Genomic DNA, 25,425 nt, shown 5'->3' with positions numbered 1-25,425 from the left:
ATAAAAGCGAGGAAGAAATCTGAAAACTTTGAAATACTCATTTACTCCAAATTGTTCATGCATTTACAAGTAAAAAAAAAAAAATACTAAAACCTTGAAGTAACTAAATATTTTACTAATGACAGCTCCCTTTGACTTCTGCATGACCTCAACAGCTTTTAGATGATGTAGTTTTACATTAGAGTTTTTCCTGGTTTTTATACTTAATAAATATCAAAAACATTATATTGTGAAACCATTCTTCACAGGCAAGATTTTTAGTGCTAAAAATGTTGAATCGTGAAAAAAAGAATGTTAATAAATTGGCTCCTTTTCCATTACTTTCTGACAATACAATATTAGCAACTGATAGCTAACAGCATTGTGATTGCTACAACTTTCCCACTTTTCTCACTAAAATCTCCTGTGTAGCCACCTACACTACAGAACCATAACTCTCAGTTCAGCTCTATGAACTCAGCGCCTGACTATCTCACCTAACAAGATGCAACTACGCCTATAAACACTTATCATTATGATTTGAATTAAGATTTCATGCATCTGTGGCATTGTCTCCCAGAAAGGGTGAATTTGATGGGTTTGTGTCTTCTTAGCAATATAATTACTATCTTAATATATGTAAATATACTCTGCGTGTTAAGACATAAAAGGCACATCAAACCAGATCATTGATGAAAATAATTGTTTCAGGACAGCACATTTCCAAAACATAAAGCACAATAATGCATTAAAAACACAGCTCTTTGCACCAGAGGAACTTCTATTTGTCTCACCTTATTGCTCTTCCAAATGAAGAAAAGAGAGGGCATGCTGGAATATCTGCAGGCTTTTTGAAAGCCCAATAATAAGAGGCAAAGGCACCAGCAAGGGTACATTGACCCAATGCTATGGAAAAGTTTACGAGCCATAAAAATACAAAAACATTACAGAGCTGAAAGATCAGTATGTATTGATGGTAGAAGCTTTCCCCGCCATAAAATGCAAAAGTGCACTGGGCCCCTGGGCAGACTTTAGTCACATTGGTGGTATTGAAGGTCTGAAAAACAGAAAAGAGTAAATAGTAGAAATACAATTCAGGTTAACTTACATGTACAGTAGATTATTGCAAACTTTTACAAAACTGTGTATAACAGTCTTGATTATATCTAGTCTAAAAAGAAGCATGACCCATCCTATCCAAAATGTTTTTACATGTTACATCAGATGCCTTTGCTTTTCTCTGCTGCTATACAAATATATTTCCCTTCCTAACTGAAATTTCTAAGGTACAGGTATTTCAAAAGCATGTTACCATATTTTTTCATTAACCCTTCCTCATCCAAGTATCAATATATGGCATATCCTCCTGAGGAAGCAAGGCGCACCACGTGAAACTCGTATAGGAATTAATATCGTGGACATTCAATGCTGTTTTATTTTCAAATCTACGAGTATACTCAGTTGGAGGCTCTTTTATCAACAATTAAAAAGATATACTTTACTATATGGCGTTCCTATCTTTGTTTTATCAAGATTGAACTAACTGTGTTTGGCCTATATATCTCTTAAAGCTGGTGAGTAGGTATTGTCTCCAGAGAGGTTTCTTATTACCTTTATTAGTGGGGTTACCATACTGAAACGGTGTATTTGTTTTTGCACTTTTTACTGAGCACATATGTATCTGGATATTCTACAGCAGGAGTTTTAGTGTTTGCGCTTCCCCACAGAATATATTTTCAAGCCTATGTGATTGTCCTGCAAGGTGGACATGTTTGGTGCGAGCTGCAATCAAACACATACCTTGAATACAGCGCCGATTTGACTTTTTTTGCTTTTCACCAATATATTGCATACCTGCCCCACATTGTTTCTGTGAAGGTTATTCAGTCTATTTTCATGTTATAACAATGAATAAAATATTTAATGCATTTAACACAAAAGAAGGATGCTAAGTATAGCATCCATATGTTGTATGCATATATCACAGCTTCCCATTGGGCACAGTAGTACAGCTCAGTTGTGTCTAAAGCTGTTGTGTTGTGTCTATCTTGGTTTCTTAAACTGCATCACATTTCCCATATTTGACAATTTTACTAAACTATACTAAATTCACAAATAAATCTGTTTACATCACATTTCTATTCGTATCTACAAATGTGGATTCTTTTATCTGGACTTATAAGGGAATGCTATATTATACCCTTTAGCAGGGCTTGTTTGGTCTCAAAGTTAAAATAATCTTTTGCACCTATAGGCAAACTTCAGATAGCTAGATGTTAAAGGAACAGTAACACCAAAAAATAAAAGCATTTTAAAGTAAATAAAATAAAATGTACTATTGCCATGCAAAAAAGTTATGTGTTTGTTTTAGAATCACTACTATACTTTATAGAAATAGGCTGCTATGTAGCTATGGGGGAGTGCCATTTAGGCTGAAACAGGAGAAAATGCACAGGTTACTCAGAAGATAACAGATAAGCTCTGTAATAGAATACAATGGTATTCTATAGAGTGCATCTGTTATCCACAATGTAACCCGAGCCTTGAGAAGGTTGTTTATATAAAATATAGTAGAGTTTCTGAAGCAAACACACACATTTTACCAGTGCAGGAAAACAGTACATTATATTTTAATGACATTTTTTTGGTTTTCCTATTCCTTTAATGCTATACATTGAAAGGCACAGCTGCATCAGCATAAACCATAGCATTCCTCCTCTGGCACCTACTGTGAACAAATGCCTTGCTAAATTAAGAATCCATTTAAAACATGTTTATTTAAAGCTGTTTTTAAATTGTACTTACTTCAGGAATACAAGTAATATCTGCATATTTGCACAAAGTTTTATTGGCCATCACTTTATATACAGCTTCACCTGAGGTAGCCATGAATCTTATGACATCTACATTAAGGAGTCAAGCATTCTCTTGTTTTATCCACTACTTTGTTTTTACCAACCCAGATGTACCCAATGTAGATGCTCTGGATCGGATGAGCTTTGATCAAGAATTTCCTGTTTTAATTTAAGACAATATTGTTATTGACAGGAGCTTTAAGCATTTACAAGGTAAGTGTATGTACTGCACCTCAAACAAATTCACATGTAAAGTAGGCCAAACATGTTGTTAACAATGTATAGGACCAAATTAAATTATGTATTGGCAGGAATCAACCTGTCACTAAATTACAATTACATTTGCCAGGAAACCTATACAACTAACATTCATAAAATCTGTTTGGCTGATGATTACATCAACCAGTATTTGTACAGTATATACACAAATGTGCTTATAAATAAACAAAAAAATATATTATCTGACAGGAAGGATACACTGCAGTGACAGCCCAATAGGAAATGCAAATCGATATTAGAATGAAGGTAATGATCGGATAGAACAGCGTTGACATGATATATCCGATTGCTCTGTGGATGAAACAAGATATATAATACAGTATTATTAAAAGCAAAAGAGCAAAAAAAGGACCGCAAACAGCTCACCGCTCTCCCCTCAGGACAGGTGCTCAGTCAGACAGTGTCCCCACTGTACACACAACAAAAATCGAAAAGCAGACGGCACTTCTGAAAATGGGGTTTATTGGAGTTCCTGCTGGAAAGACCTAACGCGTTTCGGGAGTTATCCCTTAGTCATAGGTAACCTATGACTAAGGGATAACTCCCAAAACGCGTTAGGTCTTTCCAGCAGGAACTCCAATAAACCCCATTTTCAGAAGTGCCGTCTGCTTTTCGATTTTTATTATTAAAAGCAAGCCCAATAACATATCTGACATTTCACAAAGTTGAATGAATACATACTATCCATACAGAAAACTCTGTACAAGTTAAAGGGTCGTGTCTTAAACTTAATATTGTATTTATAAGTGGGTTCTTTGTTTTTCAGTTACTGTTCAGTGATAAACCATTGGTCTCCAAGGCTATGTCTGGAAAAAGGATAAATGGTTTGTTTTTGCTAAGCTTCTCTAAGGCATGAAGGTGCCCTATTTTACAATAAAATATAATTTAACTAATAGTAAACTACTTCAGTGCATTAACCTTTCTGAAATGCCAATCTCATATTTTTTGATTGCTACCATTTTAAATCAGGAGTCAGGACATGGTAAGTTAGCTCAGCATAAAAAGATACAAACTAATTAAGGACACCAATGATTGTTTTTCTAGTGTGCAGAGAGTAATCATACCTATTGGTAAGATCATGTGGATATTGTTTGCAGGATAATGTGGAAGATTACAAGATACTGCCTTTTCATTTTACATTCATGGTGTAAGTAGTACAAACAAACTTGTCAGAAACTTGTCCTTTAACTGTACAAACATCTTATTTATTAACATTCCAATATTTTATTATATATTATATTATTTACCTGCTACCTTCTTGCAAAAGGGCAATTGCTATTCGGATTCTGTTTCGCAGGAAGATCAGCATCAGTATGATGACAACTTCAACTATACAGAGCAGTATCACTGTAAAAAATCAACAAATCAGTTAAAATCGCAATAAGATCTTATATTTTAGCACTGAAATACTCAGTAGGTTGCAATAATACTATACTCAAATATACCTTACAGAATTTATTAACCTGAATTTACACTAAAGAATCCTTTGTCTAGTTTTTTTGCTGCAGTTCTTAACCTTTATTCACCCAGGTCACATTATCCTAGTCAACATCCAAGCTTCATCTATTTATAAAGAACATGACTTCTATTATATCTATAGTATAGTGGCAAAATCATTAAATAAATCCAATAGGATTGTTTTTACTTTAATAATGATTAGTTATACTGTAGTTGGGATCAAGTACAAGGTACTGTTTTATTATAACAGAGAAAAGGGAAATAATTTTAGAATATTAAAATGGAGTCTACGAGAGATTGCCTTCGCATGATTCGGAATTTTCTGGATAATGGGTTTCCAGATAACAGATCCCATGCCTGTATTTGAAATTTTGGATTCTGTTTAGAAGAACCACTCTGTAATGACTTATATAAGCATCAAGGGGTCAAAATACATGAAGTTTCCTGGATGAAAAACTCACATTTAAATTACAAGGAGTAGTGCCATTAAGTAATTATAGAGCATTTCATAATTTCTATTAAAAAGTGTACTAAATTAAAATGATATAATGAACAGAACACTTACTGAACGCTAACCATGTCTGTCTCAGTTGCAAGTAAACCCTAAAATCCGTCTGTAAACCAATGTCATATATTGTTAAATCAGCTCCAGGAACGCCTTTCAAGCTGTCATATTCCCAAAAGCAGTGCCAGATGCCTGGAAATAATGACAGAGAATGATTACTACAAATTATTTAAAAGAAAAAAAAAAGGCAAAGTTGCTTAGATTACTTCCATTTACCAAGTTCATTTTAGGTGAAATTTCCCTTTAAAGAACAGATTATACACAGATTATTTTTAAACTTCACATGGACCAACAGATGATCTTTGGATAAAAATAGGGATGCATTGAATCCAGTCAGGAGACAGTTCGGGATTCTGCCAGGATTCTGCCTTTTTCAGCAGGATTCCGATTCGGCCGAATTCTTCTGCCCGGTTGAACCGAATCCGAATACTAATTTGCACATGCAAATTAGGAGAGGGGAGGGAAATCGCATGACTTTTTGTCACAAAACAAGGAAGTCAAAAATGTTTCCCCTTCCCACCCCTAATTTGCATATGCGATTCGGTTCGGATTCGGGGGTTCGCCAAATCCAAAATTGTGGATTTGGTGCATCCCTAGTTAAAAACAATAATAATACCACATTGCCACGAGATTTAATAGGGATGACAGTACAGTATAAGTTTTGTGTTGTTTCTGAAAACAGTTGTCAAGCCTTAATTGTTCCCAAAAGGCATAAAAGAAACATACTATCTATCACACACTCATAGTTTAATACACATATACTGTATATACGTGTATATATATATATATATATATTTTTTTTTTTTTTTCATTATTTACAGATTACAGGAAAAGGTAAAAATGGAACTAAGCAACAGTAAGGTAAGGTATGTGCAACATGAATCATGTGTGAGTTCCCTTGATGTAATTAATATATGGGGATAAATATATGCCAGACATATGGTACGTTCATCTCTTATTCTACCCAGGGTGATCATCACTCTGCCTTTCTTCTGTTATGTAGTATGTAGAGTTATATAGTGGTCTTAGATGTTACTATACAATTCCGAAGTTTTGTTGGCTCATGTTTTTCTTTGGGAAACACTTACCATATCCAACAACTCCAATAACGCCAATTATGAAAATCCAAAAAAATACTCCAGCAGTAAACCTCAGAAGTATAAGGAACAGTAGGCTCACAACCATTGCAATAAAAAGAGCTCTGAAAGATGGAACAGAAAAAAAAATGTTTGGTGAGAAGTAAATTTAGAAAAGAATACAACAAATCAGATTGTTGAATGTGAAATCTAGTTAAACTGGTCTTCAAGAAAATGAGATTATTGGATGTTTATGACACTTCATAGGCAACTTTAGAGAAAAGTGCACAGTGCATATGTTAAAGAGGAACAATCCAGGATTAAACAGCTCAGTCTGTAGCCTGTATTTTCCTAAACTTTCACAAGCTGTGAATAATTAAGACCAACATATCCTGCTTTTACTTTAGTTAAAGTTTAAAAGGAAAAATGATAAAAGAAAAATATACTTACATCAAGATCCAGTACCAGGAACTAGCATAGTCCTCAAAAATCTTCATTCCAAATGATCTTGCATCAAGTACACTATTGATACCACTTCCGTTAAAAAAGAAGAGTGTGCAGTGAGAAAAACACCGGACCCTCACTGCAGTGAACAGCACTGCTTTACATTCAAGAACTGTCTCAAGCTGCTCAAGTTAAAAGCTTGCAAAGGCATAAGTTCCTTTCATTAGTAATGTACAGTACAAGCAGCGCAACCTTAGGGATGCAATATGTTAAATACAAAAGAAAGACTAGTTATTTCTGGCTACTACTCTCAGAAACATATGACATAATAGCACATTACATTATCTAGTATGCATGAAATTTAAAAATCCTAACTTATGCAACCAAAATATTTCAGATAGGCAAACGAATTATAAATGCAATGAAAAGTCTACTGAAAAATAGTTGTCTTAAAAAAGAGATATATTTGGGATCAAATAAAACAAGATAAAAATCTAAACCTTTTATGCTGTTTAAATATCTGTTCTATTTACATATAAAGGGCAACATTAGTATTGCTCCAGCCTCCGGGCTCCAACAATCAGTTATAGAAACCAACAGTGAGTTCCTTAAATTGTGTCTAACGTCTTAAAGGACATGTAAACCCCCCACACAAAACAATCAGTGAACAGACTCTCTGAAATCTTTAGATACCTGCCACTCTGGTTGTTAAAAGGATTACAGTAAGGCTGCAGCATCCCCCTAATTCAGGGGTCAGCTATCAAAAGAGCCATTTTGCCCCTCTCCCACTAAAGAAAAATAGTCAGGATCTGCAAAACATAACACAGCTTATAAACTTTTTTTAATTTTAACTGTTACAACAACAGAATACAACAAACAGAAGTGCATTGTGTATATGCAGGGCTACTTTGAAATAAATTAAACACTGAATAGCCCTATTAAATGCTAGTGTTCTCATCTGTTTAATGTGACTTCTGTTTCTGAAGCTCCATGCTGATCATCTCTCTTGTCTTGGGTGTGTGACCGCGGTAAGGACCATGATGAATCATCTTGCTGTGGCTCAGTCTTACCTGTCACTCCTGTGACATCTATACAGCCCTCGCACCTGCTGGTGGCTTCTTGAGTGTGCTTACCGCACACTCAAGAAGCCACCAGCAGGTGCAAGGGCTGTAAACACGACCTGACAGGCAAAGCCGCAAGACTGAGCCACAGCAAGCAGGATGAAGAGCTGCATGCGGCTCTAGAGCCGCAGGTTCCCTATCCCTGCCCTAATTCTTTCTCCAGCTCTAAACCACTCTGCCCCTCCCTCAGGAATTTGCTTTGGATGTTGGTTAATGATCTTGCTCAGTTCTTCTAAGCTCAGATTACTAAACACACCTTCCAGTCTAACAGCCAACGAAGAGATAGCATTGCTGGTTCCCATAGAAACTCTAGCTGTCTGATCCTATTTTTTTCCTAACCCCCTCTCCTGAGCTCAGCTTAACCATAACCCCAGCTGAACTTTTTTATGTTGTGCCTATGTAAACCTGCATTTTGCACTGCATGAACTTTACAGCATACATGGCCAGTTTGCAGATGCCAATGTTGCTGATGATGTGTCAGAGGGAAAATGGCCGGCGGGGGAAAGCTGCTATTTGTTTTAGGAAAATGTTGTGGCTTGGGTGGGAAAGATATGCCCAACTTACATAGATGGTAGAAAAATGTAGGCTTTACATGTCCTTTAAGGTGCCCTTACTCATTATTGTAATTGTGACACAATCTGTACTGATATTTTGCACCATGTTCCAAGTTCTGTGGATTCTTTGGCATTATCCAGACCACTATGACATACCATGATGCTCAAGCAGTTTGGCCAAGATGACATAAAAACAAAGATGGAAGTGTTAGTAGATGTCAAGTACTTCTTCCTCCACTCCTTTGATGTACAATAGGTTACTATTACAGTTTACATTATTTTGCTTTGGCTTTCTTTATTGCATAGCGTTTTAAGCTAACATAGTGCCATTGGGATACCCTGGCACACGGAAAGGTTAAACAGCACAGCCATGCAGATAAGCCAGTGCATTGCAGAGCACCATTAGTCCTTGATGTATTTCCTCTGCAGGGTGCAATGCATCATATAATAGCTTGTAAGTTAAATACTAACTGAAATACTATTCCAACATGAAATATAGCAATCATTTGTGGAGTGGCATGCTGCATGCAATCCTATATATTCAGCTGCAGAACACAGCAATCTTAAAGTGCCCTAAACTATGACATAAAGAACTGCTATGGTTATCATAAAAAATGGACAAAAACATGGCTATAAGCCATTCTTGCAAGCTAAATTAATCTGGTTCCATCTATTCAAACCATGAAAATGTCCATGCAAAATATTATTTTATACATGATTTATCATGTTGAATTTAATGATTTTCTTCCACTAGAGCATATTATGTATAATAATATCTCCTGACATTTTGCCATATTAATTGTTCTAAGTATTGCTTTGTTCCAGCTGAACAGGTGCCATAGAAGAACGCAATTTATAAGAATAAAAACATTTGGTTTTAACCTTTTAGTTCCGTGCTGAATGGTAGTTACATGGCTAAAAAAATATAAATAAATGTTGTGGTCAAAGTAAAGGAAAAGGTGAATACACAGCATAAGCCCAAAGCAAAAGATAAAATAGGAATACATTTATTGATATCATATAATGGTCTTAAACTGCTGTAAGAGATAAAATATTTGGTGGCCTCTAATAAGGTGAGCACTTTCATACTACGATGCAAATAGCGCATGTTTTTTTTTAGGGTGCTGATTTCAACACATGGGGTCCCTGTGAAAGTCACATGCTACACATAGCATTTCTCTTAAGGGCACCTATCACATAAAAATTTTCCACCACCAGAGGTGCAGGCTAACAGAGCCCACAATCCAGACAGGGGGGAAATAACAATATTTTTCAAATAATTGCACCCTGAACCAGTATGGGGAGTCATGCATACATCTAAGGACCTTTTTATCATGTAAAAAGCTGTATAAAATAATGCCTACGGTTTTGATACTATTTACAAGAGGTGGAAGACTTGTTTTAAGAGGCAAAAACTCTAATTGACTGAGCTAACTGAAGAAGATGGCAGAAAATAGAAAAGACAGTTGCATCTCAGGTAACTTTAAAACTCAATATTAATTTAAAATATACATAATGCAGCATATTACTTTTCAGACAGTATCACAAAGCCAATCTTTACAGAAGAGCTGCCACTACCATACTACTCACTGCAGGTGATAAAACTGTACTGCGCCATAATGTAAAGATCACAAGCACCAAGCATCAGCTGACTGAAACTGTGAGGTGGATCTATAATGGTCCTAACAACAATATCATGACATTCCTTAGAAGCTTCTTAGAAGTAACATTTTCCACAGCACTGTACACAAGGGTACATAACATTGGATACACAGACAAACTAGAGTTGCCAACTGTCCGGTTTTGACTCAAGACAGTCCAGATTTTAAAAGGGCTGGCCAATCGCCGATCACCATGTCATAGCCCTGCCCTTGATGTCACCTTTAGAATGTCAACACACGCTCCTCAACATCGTTGGCCCACCCCCTGCCCGGAGTTAGCAAAAGGTGGCAACGCTAAGACAAACTAGTAGATGTAATAACTGCTCTGTCTGCAACAATCTACACAGATGAGGATAAGTGAGACTAACAGAAAGTATGTAGCTGTAAGGGAAACTTTATTTTGGAGAAATATAAAGTTCATGACTCTTAGTGAGGAGATACCGGATTAGCAAGATGTGATGTATGAAGGGTTATTTAGTTATTGTAAGTATTTTGTGACTAAACTGCCACTGATAAATAGTTTGCAGGCTTGAAGGAAGAGGTGAGTTTTAAGAGAAGATCTGAAACCTCCTGTTGTTGTATTGTAACGCCACAGGTAGGGAGCTGCTCTAGAAAAAAGTTTATGGGATTATGTAATAAAAGGCACAAAATTTGCCCAGGGGCAGTAACTCATAGCAATCAGCAGATAGCATTTACTGGTAACCTGTTTAAATGCAAACATCTTATTGATTGCTATGGATTACTGCTCCCGGGCAAACTTAGTGTCTTATATTACATATAGGGGTTAAAGTCTAACATGGGGCATTTTTGAAGGGAGCTTTATAGTTAATGATGGGGAGTTTGGTTGTTTTTGACATAATTACTATCTATTACTGAAAAGGCGCCTATGTGACAAAAGAAATAGCAGCTTTGTGGAATATTGTATAGAAAAAAATACCATAAGGGTATCAAATGGGAGAATTACAGTATGTGATTAATGTATTCAGTTTACAGATAAATTGAGTGGGATAACATTATAGGTCTGCAGCTTTCACAAATCAGCCCTGAATTTTGAGGTGATTCATATATTAAAGGAACAGTGTAAAACTGCAAACTCCTGCTTTTCAGCTCTCTAACTCTGAGTTAGTCAGCAACTTGAAGCGAGGCCACATGGGACATAACTGTTCAGTGAGTTTGCAAATTATCTTTAACATGCAGCTCAGATTCTAAAGCAACAATTATGGCCCATGTGGCCCCCCTCAAGTCACTGATTGGTTACTGCCTGGAAACCAAGAGAGCTGAAAAGCAGGAAGTAATGTTCTGGCTATTATGTCAGACATTCAGTCACTCCAGTCTTTATACATTACATTTTTGGCCAACTGACTATATTAGAAACATTTTTTATTTTGCACAGCCTATGTATTTACACAGTTTTTATTTTTACACTGAACAGTTCTTTAAAGGTATGTAACTCCATAATTTAGAAAATAAACATGTAAAGAAGATATGGCTTACTTGGCAGCTGCTCGTAGATCTGTTACATTTCTCAATTGTCCCATCGCATCTTTGAATTCTGTTTTGTTTGCAACTGTTAACACACCATTTCTAGTGGAAAAATCTGGGAAGCACCTCTGAAGAACTATAGGGACAATTAAGAAAGGAGTATACACATGTTAAATATAATTAAATAGCATTTAAAAGACCACAACACCATATTTTTTACTTTCCATTTGGAAATATTAACTGTCAAATGCATATTTATTTTTCTCTTCTTCTTCTGCTTATTTTCACTTGCCACATGTTTCATTAGGGCCTCAAAAAACTTATTACTTTAATTGTTCATTAGAAGCTGTGGTGTTGATACAAATGGCCAGTAGATGTCACTGTGCCCAAACTTATACTGTGCATACTTCCTGACAGCTTAAAAGTGAAAGTTACTGTTGTGTAATGGCTGCATGAGAGCCTGCTAATAAAGCACTGTTATACTCTCCTCATCCTCGGCTACCCAAAACATAACGGAATCCAGCCAAATATTGCTTCCCAGTAGCACATGAAGCATGATATGATATCACTAGTGGTGTGGACAGCCAATTTAGGTTATATGTGGAACTTTAAAGAGCAGGGACAAATCTGTAGAGATAGAAAACTATACAGGACATTCCATAGGGTCTGCATTATTTATGAAGAGTTGAGGCTACAGTTTTTCATACTGGGCCAGATTTAATTGGAGGAATGTTATTTTTCTCCTAATTCACTTCCAAATTTCCCAATAGATTTCAATAATATTTATATATATTCAGCTTGAAAAGGGAACTAAAATGTTCTGAAATCTTGCTATGATTATCTTGGTTATACAATAGGGGGCAGATTTACTAAGAGTCGAATATCGAGGGTTAATTAACCCTCGATATTCGACTAGGAACAAAAATCGTTCAACTTCGAATATCGAAGTCGAACGATTTAGCGCAAATCCTGCGATCGAACGATCGAAGGATTATTAGTTCGATTAAATCCTTCGAATCGAACGATTCGAAGGATTTTAATCCAACGATCGAAGGAATATCCTTCGATCAAAAAAACGCAGGCAAGCCTATGGGGACCTTCCCCATAGGCTAACATTGAGTTCGGTAGCTTTTAGCTGCCGAACTAGGGGGTCGAAGTTTTTCTTAAAGAGACAGTACTTCGATTATCGAATGGTCGAATAGTCGAACGATTTTTAGTTCGAATCGTTCGATTCGTAGTCGAAGTCGTAGTCGAAGGTCGAAGTAGCCCATTCGATGGTCGAAGTAGCCAAAAAAACACTTCGAAATTCGAAGTTTTTTTAATTCGAATCCTTCACTCGAGCTTTGTAAATGTGCCCCTAGGTATCAACTTTATACCACGTTTTGTTATTTTTTTGCCCTGTGACTGGCTAACACAGTACAACAACTTTACCTGGAATTACTCAAAAAAACTTCCACTTACATGGTCTGCTTGGAATTATCATAGAGGGACAATCTTCATCCCGCAACACTTCTGTAATAGACTGAAAAATCAGGTATTATGAAATACATGGTTTAGCTTTGTGAGTGTTCTTGTGCATAGCAAAGAGTATAACTATGTCTGAATGAGTAAAAATCAAGTTAACATAATTTTATGAGAAATAATATATTTTAATACAGAAACTGAAATACATACCAGGTCTCTAGTACTATGATTAGAGGTCATAGTGAGAAATAGTTAAAGGGGTTACCAATAGATATAGTAGGATAGAAAAGAGGTGCAGATGAGCAAAATGTAGAGCAGAGAAGAGAGGTTTGTAAATGAGAGGGTCAAAATTAGTAGGTCATGAATGGGAGAACATAGAAGAGGTGAGAGAAGGAAGCATAAAAAGAATATGGGGAAAACATGTAGAGAGATAAAGAAAAGGAAACTTAAAGGAACAGTAACGTCAAAAAATAAAAGTGTTTTAAAGTAATGAAAATATAATGCAGTGTTGCCCTGCACTGGTAAAACTGCCGTGTTAGCTTTAGAAACACTACTATTGTTTATATAAATAAGCTGCTTTGTAACAATGGGGGCAGCCATTCAAAGGAGAAACGGCTCAGGTTACACGGCAGATAGCAAATAAGCTCTGTCTGTCTAATGGTGTTATCTGGTGTTATCTATTATCCATTAGTTAACCTGTGCCATATAGCCGTTTTTCAATTTCCGCCATTGCTCCACAGCAGCTTGTTTATATGAACTATAGTAGTGTTTCTGAAAAAAACAGATCAGTTTTACAAGTGCAGGGCAACAGTACATGATATTTTCATTACTTTAAAACACTTAAATTTTTTGGTGTTACTGTTCCTTTAAGAATGGTAAAATGTAAAGAAGGTAAGTGTGAAAGTTTATATCATGTGTACATGTAAGCTCTATACATGACATAGGAGCCCCTGGTATAGGGAAGCATGCATATATATCATATAGCACATATTTTTGCATTTGCAATGTATTCAAAACTATTAACATCATGTAATTCTGAGCTTTCTGAATAACAGGCTTCCAGATAAAAGATCCCATACCTGTACTAGCACTTTATATCCACTTACTTTTCGGGGCTTGTCAAAACCAGGTTTGCAGAATTGCTTGTAGTATTCCCAATAGCTGTTATTAAATCTGTTGGCTTGCATGTCAAGGTAGGTAGCAAATCTGTCTGGGCACTTTGAGACACAGAGCTAAAAGATAAATGATCATTAGTTTAGCAACATTAAAAAAAAATATATATACACACACACACATCTACAGTAATAATTATAATAATACCTAGTATAAGTATTTGGACAAATATTTAATTTTCTTACTTGTGTTGTAGGGCACTGCAGGTTTATAAGCACAACTGGACTTGCACATCGAAGAATGTTAAAATACATCAAAATTGTCTTGTTCCTGAACAGAGATATACATAGTTAACAACTAAAATATAACGGATATATTTTTGGAACACAGTACCATATGTAAGTGTGACTGTCCAGGCCAGTTTCTTCATTAAAAAAACTCTGCAGTAAGGTCGGTTAAACTACCATGCCGTTGCAGGACCCTCACACCCATCCTTTTAATGGTGGTCTTTAAGTGGTTGTTGAATTGCAATATCTATCCCCTATAAAAGCTACAGTATTAAAAGCTACATTAGGGGAAGGATCAATATGGAAAATGAAAGCACTGCAAAGGAGGCACTTCTCCCAAAAAATAAAAACAAACAGGAATCATGAAAAATATGAATAAATTGTTAGGGCCACCATTTGGAGTTTACTTTGATTTGGTATGGTGACATGGAATATTTATGATCATAAATTTGTAACAAAAACCCTTGTTCTTGAAATGGTATGTTTTCATGTCTGTTGTTTACTTATCCACCACTATATATTATAAATTCTCCACAAGGTGGCACTAAAACAAGTATCAGCTCAGCGGCTTTAGTAGCATCTGAACATAATTTAGCTTTTGTAAACCTGGAAACTTTTGCATCCCTTTTCATCAAAAACAGATGAAAGTCTTGTGTACACTAATGTACAATGTAACTTAAAGTACAGAGAAATGTAAATTATTTATGTGGAATAAACTCGCTTTATTTTTTTGCTTAGGATGCATAAACCCTCTAGGGAATTTACAGTAAATATGCCCAGTGTTTTACAGCACTTTTACAATTTATATTTTGATCTCTTTTTTTAAACTTTTGTTGCACTGGTACAACAGCTCTTTCTCAAGCTTGCTATGCTGATGGTTTGCTGGTTAGTTGACTTTGCAGGTGGCTTCACCAGTGAGTATATACTCAAGTGCATACTCATCACTCATCCCACCAAGTGTTGCCAAGCTCTTTTCTCTGGTGGATGGAAGAAGTAGCCAGGGGCATAACTACAGAGGAAGCACCCTACAACTGCAAGAGGGCCCAGGAGGTATAGGGGGTCCCGTGAGACCCTAATGAATGATCAATTTCAAGAAGTATTGATAAAAAAAAAAACATCTCCATATGTTGGGGGCCCTAAAATGAATTTGCTGTGGAGACCAATAACAACTGAAAGCAGCGGTTTTCCAGTACAGGTTAGCATTGCATATGACCCTTTAAATTAGATCCTGACATTACTTAATGGTTGGATTTATATTCTAAATGTTTTAATAAAATATTGTTTTATATTCTAAATGTTTTAATAAAATATTGTTTTAAATTCTAAACGTTTTAATAAAATATTGTGTTATATTCTAAATGTTTTCATAAAATATTGTTTTAAACACAGCAGATAAAGAATAAATAAGTTAACAAAATAAAGCTGGCAGTATATTACACATCTGAAAAGCAACATATTTTTATGCAGCAGAGAAAGTAGGGAGGAAATTGCACTTACTCATTAGGTGTACCCTTTTGGCCACAAAACTGCCCATAGCTGTCTGTTGGGTAGACAATCTTCCTGGGGTCACCATGAATCCACGCTACAAAGAAAGCCATAGTTAAAGACATTAGCTCGATGTAGTTCAGCAATTTTCTTCCCAGTCCTTAGAACGCATCTCCCTCCTACCATGTGATACTAAATGCCTTGAAGCATCATTTACTGACACCTGGTTTATAACCTGGTTAATGGTGTGCACCTATATATATTTAAATATATATAGCCATTTGTTACTCCCTGTGTATGTGCACATCACTCCACTGAGGTCACTGAATGCTTCTGCGCATTTACTCTAATTTTATTGGAGACAGTAAAAATGAGTTAAAGTGTCAAGAGACTGGGGGGGGAGAGAGTCATAGATCAGGTAACATCAGGTGCATCCCCTCCACCTAGTCTTGTTTCTATAGTCCATCTTGCATTTTATGTTATTAGGCCAAAGAGGTAGTTCCGGACCCCTGTACTTCCTTATATTCTCTCCTGTTTGGGAATTACCCTAAAGACCAACCTTCGGGCTGAAATGAAACTAACTATTTACAATTCAAATAATCTTTATTTCACCTCCTTACACACTACTTTACCTTTAGCAATTTGTATACCTCATTTATTCTGCAGCATAGTCCCAGATACTGAATTATGTGCACCAGATTATTCAATACTGGCAGCTCCCTGTACTGGGTCTCACACCACATCAATTGCATGAAATACGCTATGACTATGCCCCATATATCAAGAGAGACAATTTAATCTGGGAGGATCAATAGGAAGTTTCAGGCAAGGGAAAGTCCCTAACCAACCCCAATATCTCCAAACAATATCTCTACAAACTAAGTTCCAAAAATGTTATCTACTTTTAAATGGAGAGATTTGCATACAAAATCAGTATTGTTTCTTTGCACTTACAAAATATAATTTGCTTAGAGGCTAATACTATTCCTTTTTAGCACTATGTCATCATTCAAATTCTTGAGCCAAAATTCCAACACCAATACAATAACTACTTACCTACGACACCTAGTGCAATGTATCCAAGGATCACCACCACAAAGATGATGCAACACAAGATGTCCGTACAGTGCCTAGAAATAAATATATCAAAAAGAAAAAAGAAACAATACAACTGATTAACAGAACTGCTGTTTATTAAATGACAAGAAAGCCTTAAATCATCGGAGCACAAATGTCTGTCCCTAGCCAGTGCACCTCTTCTATATCTGGGGAGCATGGCACTGCCATCTTTCTTCATCTCCAGGTGTAGTATAACAATTCAGATAAAACCTTGTTTACTGCGCAAAGAAGTCTGGGAGATGAAGAAAGATGGCAGTGCCATGCTCTAGCCAAGTGGCTTGTAGGAGGGGCTTCCAGATTTTACAGGGGAAGTAAACCCAACTGTTACTCACCACACAGAACTCGATGGAAAAATTGAACAGAAGATTTTTATTTACAGGCACACCAGAGGCTATTCATATCAGGCACGCATACACACCAGAATTTGTTCTTCTTTAAACATGTAATTTCACAATTTCCTTCTTTCCAGTTTCTCTTTAAGTAGGCACACCTTCCTTGGGACATTGGATCCCACCTAACCGACTAGTGGTCCGGTATATACTCCACCCGTATCCCCCCACTCTCCAATAGTGGCCCGATACTTTCAGGGTGATACCCCTACACTCTTCCATGTGAGGCCCTTTTTATCCAAATCCTGGCCTGTAGCCTCGGTGTCCTTCCTTCCTAGTCCTAAACTGTCAATGGTTCCCTCACTTACGGAGTGCCCGTAGGAAACTAACTCCACTTTCCTCCTTGATGGGGCCACAGCTGCCCTTACTAAATATCCTGACTATCTTGTGCACCTAGTGCTCGATCACTTAAGATCTTTACTGCCTATCTTCTCCTATCTACTGTTGGGGTCTCCACTCATCAGCCAGGTGATGTTCCTTCGGCCACACACTCCCATCAAGGCTCAAGCTTCCCTTTCCTTTAAATCCTAATAGTAGAGATACAGGATTTCCATCTTGTTTTGTAGCAATCCCAGCTCATTTTGTAAGATTCAGATTTGGCTGAAAATCTGCAACGCTCAGATTTGGCATTTCAATTGTATAAAGATATATCACAGTGTACAAACACATTATATTCACTGAGCCCCAAGGTTAAAATGGATAAAGTCAAAAAAGTAATAATATTTATATATAAATATCCTTTTCAATGCCACCTCTAGAAAAATTAACTAATGTGCAAAATATAGAGCTGCCAAGCTACGATTAGACTCTAGCCAGAGCCTGCAACTGAGCTGATATCTGTAGCGACTTGAAAGAAAGCTATTTGATTTTATCATGAGCTGACGGCATCCGTTTTATTCCTAAATATTTCCCAACACTTTAACTCACACATGCATCATATCTTTGTTAAACATGCCATTAGATAAGCGAAGAAAATGTAATGTATGTTACTAAATTTTGATTTTGTAATCTCATTAAAGCCTGCTTAAATCTTACTGGGTTTATAAACAAAAACATGTGCATTATTTTTTAGTTTTAATTTAACTAGTGAATTATTTCTTCAGTTGCTATGTGTGTACTGACAAAACAACATGGTTGGGGTCATAAGTCCTGGGGCTAAGGATTGATTTTTGCAAGGATTTTGCCAGCGGGGGACATAATGCAACTTTTAAGACTTACATAGCTTCTGTTCCCATATCTTTACAGTGTGACTTTGTTTTAGGGTGTTCACAAGTAGAGCTTGGTGGAATGTAAGGGCAGATGTGGGTAAAAGAAGAAGGTCATGTCTGGACTCTAGGAGAAGAACACGTCTTATAACACTGCAAAACTGAGCCTGAGACCTTTTGAGCATATTCTGTATCTTTTAATTTGTAGGAGGGCTCTTATAGGAGAACTAAAGCCTAACTAAAGTAGTAGGCTAGAAATGTTGCACGTTATGTTTTGGGTTTTCTGTACCAGCCCAAAGCAACCACAACCCTTTAACAGTGATGAAGATCTGTGTCATCTTCTGTGTCATGCCCCTGTAGCTCCCCATCTTTTTTTCTGCTGATTCACTGCACATGCATATGGCGGGTACATACAGGTAATATGTATGTATTTATTACTTATGTTGCTGAAATTGCTGGAAGTGGGCACTTATTATTAAAAATGTCAAAGGAAGCAAAATAAAGACAAAATACATCCTCTATTGTCCGAGACATGAGCCCACCCGAAAACAAATGTGGCGTGAGCTTCAAATGGTTAAAAAAATGTAAATAACATATATTTAACAGTTACAACTTAAAATAATCATAAACATAATCCCACATTAAAATATGAAAAAAATGCCATAGTCTCTTTTTTGGAATACAGGATATGATGTCCCTGACATCCAGAACCTGGCGAAATAGACTTTGGCGAAAAGGGTAACAAATAGAAACTTTCACATTTTGATAACTTTGCAGATTAACAGATTTGTCTGAGTGAAAATTTGCCTGGCAAAATGGCACGAAACTTCTCTAGTGCTGAGCTTTCTCGCTAGCGAATATTGTTCTTCACATTTTTGTAAATTGGCAGTGTCCCTGCTAATTGTCATTTTGGTGATTTTTTGCTAAAAAAAGCGCTTAGCTTTTTAGTAAATTTGCCCCTAGGAGTGAAAGGCAGGATCAGGGTAGTTGGTAGAGCAGTCAGAGACTCCAACGAAGAGGCTAATACAGCTTAGTACCCTGAGCTATCAATGCTGCCAGTATGTGCACTAAAGCGGTGAGGTTCGGGAATGAATAGATTCCTGGAGTAATAAACTTCTGTGAGCTTTGCCTAGTGCTGGGGATTGTTCACCAAGAAGTAACACTATTACTGTGATTGGGTGTATCTGATTTGAGATTGAAGCATTTACTGATTAAGATTGTATACTATCTAAGTAAGCACCCAAAGAGAATTTCTGTAATATCCATCAATAAAGTGGTTTTAAAAAACCACTGGGTCTATTTAAGAGATCAAGCTTTGTGTGAGAAATCAGCGTGGTTAACCTTTTCTCCAACAGTACAGCGAGGGCCCACCTAAGGAGGAAGAGTCGCATGTAAGAAGCGCCCTACTGGTAGTTGCAGGGAGTTGTTTATAACCTAAATCTGAGGTGACCTATTAGGAATAACTGTGATTTTAGGGTACCCACCCCCATCTACCTGTTACTTATCTTTAGTTACAATTTGTAACCATGAGACCATCCTATATAGGAATCAACAGAAGAGCATACATAGGTTATGCTGACCTTTATGATAAGTAAATGTGTCCTTCTCCAGCAGGAGTTGCAAAGGCAGGCCAATTATTAAAAAAAATCTTAACTAGCAACTTCAGGTTGTTTTCATTTTAGATTTTGCAGTAGAGGAGGATTACCCATACTTTACTAATGCGTGGTCTACTTTAGAGTCCCATTATGATCTACATCCATAAAGCAATGTTAGCATTCTGTTCCCTGGAAAATATTACTTAAATATTATATTGATTTATGAGAGAATTTTTATTGCTACATTACCAATTTTTTTTTAACGTAGTAAATATATGAATGAAAAGCATGAATAGGAGGGTGATTTAGACAAGCTGTTTGTTGACATTGTCTTGAGATCTACTGATCCCCAGTTAAAGGTCTACCGGTAGATCCCGATCTACCTTTTGGGCACCCCTTCAGTAGAGCAACTCAGTAGAGAAATCAGAGAACCATGAGAAGAGTGGCAGGGTTATTCATGAACACCACTGTTATGTTTTGGGTAGCCGAGGATGAGTAGAGTATAACAGTGCTTTATTAGCAGAGTCATGCAGGCATTACACAACAGTAAGCTTTCACTTTTAAGCTACCAGAAAGTATGCACAGGATACGTATGAGCACAGTGACATCTACAGGCCATTTGTATAAACACCACAACCACTCTGCCAAAGCTTTTATATACAGGTAGATGGTTGACTTTAATCTGCCGTATTTCTTTTTTGGTCTTTGAAAAGGTTGAGAGAGAATATCACTAATTTATCTAGAAAGTTTTATGATGCCAATTAAGGAAATACTTGCTACTAAATACTCCAATTTTAAGTTAGCGCCAAAAGTGAGTTTTCAGCCAAAAAATGAGGATAATAACATATTAATGGGTTCAGCTTATTTACTTCTGAATTAAGCTGAAGAATTTGTTAAGCAGCACCCATAACAGTCTGCTTTGCTGGCCATGAACCAACAGAGGAAAACAGCGAAGCAGCAGACTCTCGTGGAGCCCCAAATGTGTGATTTTTGAAGAAATGTGACCCTAGGTGTAACTTCACGCAAAATAATTTTTCCATACTATATAGAATAAACACTTGTAAAATGATATATTTGTAATTGTAGCTTTTACATGTTTATACCTATGCTAAAATGTGTATCCAAATGTGTATCACCCCCAAGTAATTGTATTGACTTACCTGAAACCCCGGGTCTGCAGAAAACTGCACTGGGCCGGAATTAGGCTCCTCTTTAGGCTTCTTCTTTCTTCTCGCGGCTGCGCATGCGTAGTAGAGTGAAAAGCCAAACTTTAACTAAAAAGTCGGCTTTTTTATTCTACTGCGAATGCGTCTACCCCGGGAAATTTGAAGAAAGAAGAAGCCAGAAGAGAAGCACTCTGTGGTGTTCGCTGGAATAACCTTGGGTTGGTGCAGTTTTATGCTGATAGGAGCACTGGCCTGGGGTTTCAGTTTCAGGTAAGTAAATACATTCACTTGGGGTGCCTAACATTTGGCACCCCCAAGTGGTAAACGACATTCCTTCTCCCTTAACACTTGACCCAAAAGCTAAATGATCTTTGATTTTAACAATTAATTTAGATATTCAAAAGTACAGATGTTTGAAGTAGGAAGAAGGTAGAAACCTGTGTAAATTTTAAATGTGTAGAAAATTATTGTTGTGTTTTGTTAATACATAATACCACAAATAATGACCTGTTACAAAATGATAATAATGATAGGGGCAATTTACAAAAGCCCTAGCTGCAAGTGCTAGAGCACAAAGTAACATCTTTTAAAGCTCATCCAGGAATCTAGGGGAAGCAAGGCAGCCCTTTACTTACTGTCTGCTATAGGGCAGGCAGTAATCAAGGCAATGCAACACTCAGGACTACCTGTGACAACATAGCCAGCGTTGCCCCCCTCACCCTGCCCGCACTTACCTTTTAGCGTGTAAATAGGTAGAGGAGGCGCATCACTATTGCAATGATAAATTTTATTTCCTACCAATTCTATTCCCACCCTTCAGGCCTGGACTGGAATTCAAACTAGACCCAGGCACTTCAATTACACAGAGGCCCAAACAGTCCCTCCACCAGCCCACTACATAATGACGGTTGATGGCATCTTATAGCAGCCCCACTGGCATTTGCCAGGATCTAAAGATTGCGAATCTGGGCCTGCCACCCTTGTTTCTTCTCATTATGCCTTATTTTGTTTTATTGCCCTTTGAACTTAAAATGGTACAGCTGGCATAAACTACTGCCAGAGCAACTCATTACTGAATAGGGCCAATCTACATTTCCAGTTTCTTGACCTTCACCAATTAGGCAAAGGGATGTAAGCTTACAGTTTACATCATTTTTTATATAGTACTTATTTGTATTTTTATCTTAAATAACCATGCTTTAAAGGTATTAAAAGGGATAATACTGAACAACCCCATTCACAAGGACTTTGTGATACCTTTTAAGGAATTATGTGAAAATAAATATCTTTCTTCTGGAAGGGACATTCAATACAGGTTATTCAAATGAAAACTCATACAAACTATCCCTAAATATACAAAACTGTGCAAAGAAGTAATTTAGTCTGAAAAACAAGTATAATTTTATATTAAGGTTGAAAGGATATGTTCAGGACAGAGGGAAATGTTATTTTTTTTATGAAGAGCAAAGGTAATTGCCACCTCAAACATCAATGCTATGCCAAAATAACATGTTGCAAGAATATCTTACTTAAGTGGATCAACATTTTTTACATTTCCTTCAGAACCAGAAATGTACTTTTCATTTGCACTACAGAATATAATTTGCCTTTTCCTTTTCTCATCTTGTGTTTCTTTCTTCTGTAGTCATTTAATGCACTGAAACAGACACAATTGTATCATCCCAAGTTCAGTTTCTCTTAACACTGGGGTACTTTTCTTGTTAAAGAACCACTATACACATAGTTTTTACAATTGTAATCAGTAAATGTAAGCTAAAATTCCCTTATCATATCTGTTTGTATTATGGTTGCCACCTGTCCGGTTTTAACTTGGACAGCACTGTTTTTGGAAAGTTTTCAAATCTGGACAAGGTTTGAAGTGAATGATGAGACAATCAGCCTATCTGCGATCGCCATTTTATAACCCCACCCACACATAATCATGAACTGCTTTCTGCCCCGCACACAAAATCATCTTTCTGCCCACTGCCTGGACTCTCCAGCCATAAAAGATGGCAACTCTAGTTTGTATAATCAATGAACAAGTATATTGCCAATATTTCCACTGGAAAATTTACAGGGAAAATTAAAAAGGCATTATAGTGACCTTTTAGGCAGGTCAAATAAGAAGTAAATTTAAAAAGAAGATGGAAGACAATCTGAATATATATATATATATATATATATATATATATATATATATATATATATATATATATATAGTGAATAAAGTACCCCCTCTTGTAAAATATAAGGATATTATAAGTTACCGAGGAGTTTCATGACCATATAAAAACACGAGGCCGAAGGCCGAGTGTTTTTATACAGGTCATGGAACTCCGAGGTAACTTATAATATCCTCATATTTTACAACTGGGGGTACTTTATTAATTATAATACACAAATTTTAGTGAGTCATGTCACAGAAATTACATCACTACTCACCGTTTATAACTGATGACATCACTACTCACCGTTTATAAGGATATAATTTACAAGATATTCATGGCTTTTGTGTATTATATATATATATGTATATATATATATTATACAAGTTCCAGTCCATATCTATATTTATAATAGGGAAGGACAAGAGAGAGTTTGTATTTGCAGTAAGAAATGTGTGGTATAAAAGCTACAATGGAAAACATATTCCAATAAAGACATTTTTGGAATTCTTCCTGATTCACTTATATTATGGCATCTGTTATATGGAATGCAAAATCCCCCGTTCTGGCAAACAATGCTCATTAGACAGCTTGATAGTTGTTTTGGAACAAATGCATGTCACTAGGAAAGCGGTCAGAATCTAATATGATTCACCAAAGCATATTTGCTTGCCAAATACAGTACCGTTCACATACCCCTATCACCTGGTTTGCAGTATATACTTAAACTGTCTTCTTTCACACTTAGGGCTCCTACACAAGGTTACTCCTACGTGCATATGTGTGTATTTGCTCAATCTGAGCACATTTAATGCATAAGATAAATATGCCATTTCATTCAACTTGTACCCACTTGGATTTACATCATGCATTTTAGTGCAGTCTGGATTTATTCATTGCCTTTTATAAAAAAAAAAGCCAAAAAACAACTCTGTCTATTTTTACATATTTGACGTGTTCAAATTATTAACAAGAAATGCACACAGAAATCACAAAAATGCACTTAATTGCGAATAAAAATGACACATACATACAATAAATGTGTTTTGACATTCAACAAGCATTTGAATTAAAGTCCTGACAAATACCCATGTGAAATAGCCTTCACTAATAAAGGGTTTATACAAGATTCAGCAGTTCTATACCATCACATTTTATACCATGACTGCAGGATACAGTTATATGTAGTCTGGGTGCCTTTCCTGTTTCACGCCACTTTATTTTTTTGTGCAATGCCTAGGCACTAAAGACTAGGTTCCACATTAATAATTAGACTTTTAAAGAACTGCATGTCATAATCAGACAATTCAGATGTGCAAATTACTAAATGAATGCATGATATAATGCACATATGGGCAATCTTACGTGAATTAATATGCAAATGCAATCAGAATATATAAATGTACAATTATGTCCAAAATGGAATATATTTGTTAATTAGCAAACATGCTCTACAGAGAAGACATGACTTGCACAAGGTCAGACAGAACTGTGTGAACTAACTAGCCTACAAAAGCAATGCTCCTCTAGAACTTAATCCACTCTTCTTGATTTCCACTTCCTTTGGCACCTTGCCTGAGATACATTAAGCTATTGTATCTGAGAATTATGCATTTGTATGAGTGTTCCAAAAGCAGACTAGCTCCCTTCCCATTTAATAGCACACATTCATAAAGGGCACATATAAGGGGTTATTTACAAACTGGAAGGCAGGTGCAAAACTGGGTGCTATCTGCTTTTTTGAACTTTGCATGTACAAGCTACTGTTTTATTATTACAGAAAAAGGTAGGATTATTTGGATAAAATGAAGTCTATGGGACATGGCCATTCTGTAATTTGGAACTTTTTGGATAACGGTTTTCTGGATAATAGATCCCATACCTATATTTGCATCTTCCAACCATATATAGAAAACTATATGCTAGATTATCTAGAACGAATAAACTTGGTTTTACAGTT

The 25,425-nt window shown here is 36.4% G+C and overlaps 1 protein-coding gene across 3 annotated transcripts in view; it reads right to left on the bottom strand.

The window, feature by feature from the left end:
- slc44a5.L (solute carrier family 44 member 5 L homeolog) overlaps positions 1–25,425 on the bottom strand; it is an 82,430-nt gene that overhangs the window by 17,816 nt on the left and 39,189 nt on the right. For all 3 annotated transcript variants that reach the window (XM_041590345.1, XM_041590343.1, XM_041590344.1), the window contains exons 3-15: positions 16,880–16,953; positions 15,836–15,920; positions 14,297–14,381; positions 14,045–14,170; positions 12,936–12,996; positions 11,487–11,610; positions 6,663–6,746; positions 6,225–6,337; positions 5,137–5,268; positions 4,361–4,460; positions 3,312–3,404; positions 2,785–2,872; positions 774–1,036 (exon numbers count right to left, since the gene is read on the bottom strand). In XM_041590345.1, coding sequence (XP_041446279.1) covers positions 774–1,036; positions 2,785–2,872; positions 3,312–3,404; positions 4,361–4,460; positions 5,137–5,268; positions 6,225–6,337; positions 6,663–6,746; positions 11,487–11,610; positions 12,936–12,996; positions 14,045–14,170; positions 14,297–14,381; positions 15,836–15,920; positions 16,880–16,953 — 1,428 coding nt within the window. The remainder of the gene's footprint in view (positions 1–773; positions 1,037–2,784; positions 2,873–3,311; positions 3,405–4,360; positions 4,461–5,136; positions 5,269–6,224; positions 6,338–6,662; positions 6,747–11,486; positions 11,611–12,935; positions 12,997–14,044; positions 14,171–14,296; positions 14,382–15,835; positions 15,921–16,879; positions 16,954–25,425) is intronic.

This window comes from Xenopus laevis, chromosome 4L (genome assembly GCF_017654675.1).
Source record: "Xenopus laevis strain J_2021 chromosome 4L, Xenopus_laevis_v10.1, whole genome shotgun sequence".
In the NCBI taxonomy this organism is placed as follows: Eukaryota; Metazoa; Chordata; class Amphibia; order Anura; family Pipidae; genus Xenopus; species Xenopus laevis.
The sequence above is the reverse complement of the archived record's forward strand: the minus strand, read 5'-3'. Positions and strand labels throughout refer to the sequence as shown.